The sequence below is a fragment of the Solanum lycopersicum genome, chromosome 12 (assembly GCF_036512215.1).
Source record: "Solanum lycopersicum chromosome 12, SLM_r2.1".
Lineage (NCBI taxonomy): Eukaryota > Viridiplantae > Streptophyta > Magnoliopsida > Solanales > Solanaceae > Solanum > Solanum lycopersicum.
In genome coordinates, this window is record NC_090811.1 from 58,720,038 (window position 1) to 58,724,484 (window position 4,447).

Below are 4,447 nucleotides of genomic sequence, written 5' to 3' on the forward strand. Positions count from 1 at the left end.
TGTTTTGAGTGTGTCTAACATCAATCCATGTTGTTTTCAGAGAATGAATACTACAGTAAATATTGGTCAGAGGAGAGGACGAGTAGCTGCTATGGTCAATTAGGTTTAACCTCTGGCTCCAGATGAAGGAGAGGCTATGTCGGCTAACCCTGTTCGGTTGACTAATGTGGAGGTGCGACCATCTTTGTACCAGATCTCAAAGACCATCACTATGTAGGCCCTGTCCATGACTAACCAAGTCAATCGGGAAAATGTTAAAAAGGTAAAACCCACCGGTTCATAGCATGGCTTGCAGGCTATGAGACATCACGAGGATGAATCCTCCTATTTTTACAGGGTCCAGGACTTCAGAAAATCCCCATGAGTTTTTCGACGAGGTACATAAGATTTTGGTTGCCATGGGGGCCACGGATACAGAGAAAGATGAGTTTGCTTCCTATCAGCTTAAGGATGTTGCACAAACTTGGTGAAAGATGTGGCTGGATAGCCGAGCGTTAGGTGGAGTTCCGATCACTTAATAACTGTTTAAGACAACCTTCCTGTAGAGATTCTTCCCCAGGGAGATTAGAGAGGCCGAGGTTGAGGAATTTTATCAACCTTAAGCAGGGATCAATGACATTCACGGAGTATTCCCTGATGTTTGTTAAACTATCCATTTATACTACATTCGTTGTATCTAACAGAAGGTATGAGATGAGTAGGTTCCTCACTGGAATCACCGGAGATCTGGAGAAGGAGTGTTTGACTGCGATGCTCCATAATAACATGGACCTCTCAAGGTTCATGGTGCAAGTCCATCAGGTGTCGGACAGCTAGAAGAAGAGGGGCGTCCATGATGCTAGTAGACCTAAGCCTCATTTTAAGGCAAGTCCTAGCAATGGAGGCAACAGAAACAATTTTGGCGTCCGTGAGCAGCCCTAACTAGAGCAGGCATACCCGATCCCCAGAAGGGCAATGAAGGTGATATGTAGCGTCCAAAAAGAACTATGCTAAGTGTGGCCGTTCTCACACTGGATAGTGTAGATAGAGCACTAATGTCTGTTTCAGTTGCGGTAAGAGCGGACACATGATTAAGGACTTCCCACAGAACAAGGGTCAAGCTGGAGGTAATGTGCAGCCTAGGCCTAATCCACAGGGTGCAGAAGTAGCCGAGCCTCTTAAGAGGAAAAGTTTTTACGCCCTGCTGGGCAGGGAGGATAAGGAGAAGTCCTCTGATGTTGTCACAGGTATGCTCCAGCTCAACTTCTTTTTATGCTTTACTTGATAGAGGTTCTACGCTTTCCTTTGTAACACCTTTACTTTCTCCCACTTTTGAGATATTTCATGAAGTTCTACATGATACTTTAGTTTTTAGGACACCTTTTAGGAGAAAATGTAAGAATTGATAGAGTATGCAAGGATTTCCTAATAGTTGTATGTGGTAAGACTATGTTGTGCAGACTAAGTTGAGTTACCAATGCATGAGACTATGTTGTGCAGACTAAGTTGAGTTACCAATGCATGATTTTGATGTTATTCTTGGTATGGACTGGCTTCTTAGTTGTTATAATTATATGGATTGTCGTAGTAGGGTTGTAAGATTTTTTTCCCTAATGAAGATGAGCAGGTCTGGGAGGGGTACGACTCGAGTCGTCCTAATTCCTTGATTTCGAAGCTTAAGGCCAATAAAATGATATCCAAAGGGTTGCTCCGTCATCTTGTGAGTGTAAATGATTTAGATCATGACATTTCTTCCATAGAATCAGTGCCTGTAGTGAATGAGTTCCATGATGTATTTCCTAATTATTTGCCTGGAGTTCCTCCCCCTTGTGAAATTGACTTTGGTATCGACTTAAAACCCGATACTAAACAAATTTAAATTCCTCCTTACAGAATGGATCCACCTGAACTCAAAAAGTAGAAGCTGCAGTTAAAAGATATCACTGATAACGATTTCATTCAGGCGAGCATATCCCCTTGGGGCGCTCCAGAGTTGTTTCTTAGAAGGAAATATGTACCGATTATCAAGAACTCAACAAAGTAACTATCAGGATAAAGTATCCATTTCCCAAAAATTACGTGTTCAAAAAAGTCCAAGGTTCTATTTTCTTCTCGAAGATTGATCTTTGTTCGGGGTACCATTAGCTAAGGGTTAGGGATTTAGATATCTCAAAGATAGTCTTTCGTACCCGTTATAGTTAATATGAGTTCCTAGTTATGTCATTTAGTCACACGAATGCACCTGCCGCATTAATGGATATCAAGAACAAGGTCTTCCGTGAATACCTTGACTTTTTCGTCATAGTATTCTTTGATGACATTCTCATCTACTCTAAGACTAAGGAAAAGCATGAACAACATTTGAGACTAACCTTGCTGGTAGTTAGACAACATTAGCTGTATGACAAATTTAGCAAGTGTAAATTTTGGATTACATTAATGACCTTCCTTGGTCATGTTTTGTGCGACAAAGGTGTGGAAGTAGATCCTAGAAAGACTGAGGCTGTTAAGAACTGGAAAAAATCCTGTCACTGTTAAGAACTGGAAAAAATCCTCTTACTCCAATAAATATTCGTAGCTTCTTGGGATTGGCTGCTTATTATCGAAGGTTCGTGGAGGGTTTTTCTTCCATTACTGCCTCATTGACATCTTTAACTAAGAAGAAGGCCAAGTTTTAATAGACAAATACTTGTGAAAAGAGTATCCTGGAGCTCAAGGACAGACTCACTTCAGCCACGGTGCTCCCTTTGCTTAATTGTGGTGAGTATTTCTCTGTTTATTGTGATGCATCTAGGGTTTCTTTGGGTTGTGTTCTTATGCAGGGTGGTAAGGTGATAGCTTATGCATCCAGACAACTCAAGGTTCATGAAAAAAATTATACCATTCATTACCTGGACTTGGCAGTTGTGGTGTTTGCACTCAAATTTGGAGACACTGCTTGGATGGAGTGAATGTGGATGTCTTCACAGACCACAAAAGTCGCTAGTAAGTCTGCACTTAGAGGGAGTAGAATCTACGTCAGCGGAGGTGGTTAGAGCTTTTGAAGGACTAGGACATGAATGTCCACTACCATCCAGGTAAGGCTAATGTTGTAGCTGATGCTTTGAGTAGGATGAGCATGGTAAGTACATCCAAAATTGAGGATAAGAAGAAAGAGTTGGTTAAAGATGTACACAGACTTGTCAGACTGGGTGTGCGGTTAGTTGACTCTACTAGTGAGGGTTTTTCAGTTCAACCTAGTTCTGAATAATCCTTAGTAATTGAAGTCAAAATGGGTCAGTATCTAGATCCTATGTTGATGGAGCTGAATGACTTTATGTTGGTTAAGATGAATGAGTCTTTTGCTTTGGGAGATGACGACATACTTAGGTACCAGAACACGCTCTGTGTACCAGATTTGGATGATTTGCGGACCAGGATCATTGCAGAGGCCCATGATTCCAAATATTCCATACATCAAGCTTCCACCAAGATGTACCATGAATTTAATCAGATCTATTGGTGGGATGGCATAAAGATGGACATTGAAGAATATGTGGCCAAGTGTCATAATTGTCAACAGGTAAGGTAGTACATCTTAAGCAAGACGGTCTTACTCAGATTATTGAGGTTCCGACTTGGAAATAAGAGGCCATTAATATGGACTTCGTGGTTGGTTTTCCAAAGACTAAGAGACAACATGTCTCTATATGGGTTATTGTGGACAGGTTGACTAAGTCTGCCCACTTTATCTGTGTGAATTGTACTTATAGAGCCGAGAATTATGCGAGACTCTACATTGATGAGATTGTGACATGGCATGGGATTCATTTCTCTATCATTTCAAATAGAGGAGTTGAATCACTTCATATTTCTGGAGATCTTTCTAGAAGAACTTAGGCACGTACATAAAGCTTAGTACTGCCTTTCATCCTCATACTTATGGGTAGGCTGAGCGCACCTTTCAAACATAGAAGTATATGTTGAGGGGGTGTGTGATTGACTTCAGGGGTAGCCGGGATGATCTTCTGCCCTTGATAGAGTTCTTGTATAATAATAGCTATCACTCCAGCATTGGGATGGAACTGTTTGAGGCGTCGTATGGTAAAAGGTGTAGGTCTAAAGTAGGGTGGTTCGATGTTGGAAAGTCATACATTTTGGGTCCAAAGAGTATTCATAAGTCCTTACAGAAGTTTATAGTGATTAGAGATAGGTGGGCTACCGCTTACATTCGGCAGAAGTATTATGCAGACAACAAAAACGGCCCTTAGTGTTTTATGTTGGTGACCATGTCTATTTGAAGATATCACTTATAAAGGGGGTTATGAGGTTTGGTAGGAAGGGGAAGTGAGTATGATGTATGTTTGTCAATATGAGATCCTATATCGTGTAGGTGAGGTGGCCTATAAGTTGGCATTGCCTGCGTAGTTAGATTTTGTTCATCCAATTTTTCATGTCTTTAGGTTAAAGAAGTGCCTAGGTGATCCAA

The 4,447-nt window shown here is 41.2% G+C and overlaps 1 protein-coding gene across 1 annotated transcript; it reads left to right on the forward strand.

Annotated features, from left to right (window-relative positions):
* The first annotated feature begins 3,250 nt into the window (after positions 1-3,250).
* Positions 3,251-4,229, forward strand: LOC138340468 (uncharacterized). The gene is made up of 2 exons (XM_069292193.1): positions 3,251-3,546; positions 3,968-4,229. The coding sequence occupies exons 1-2, from the start codon at positions 3,251-3,253 to the stop codon at positions 4,227-4,229; spliced, it is 558 nt and encodes a 185-aa protein (XP_069148294.1).
* The last annotated feature ends 218 nt before the right edge of the window (positions 4,230-4,447 follow it).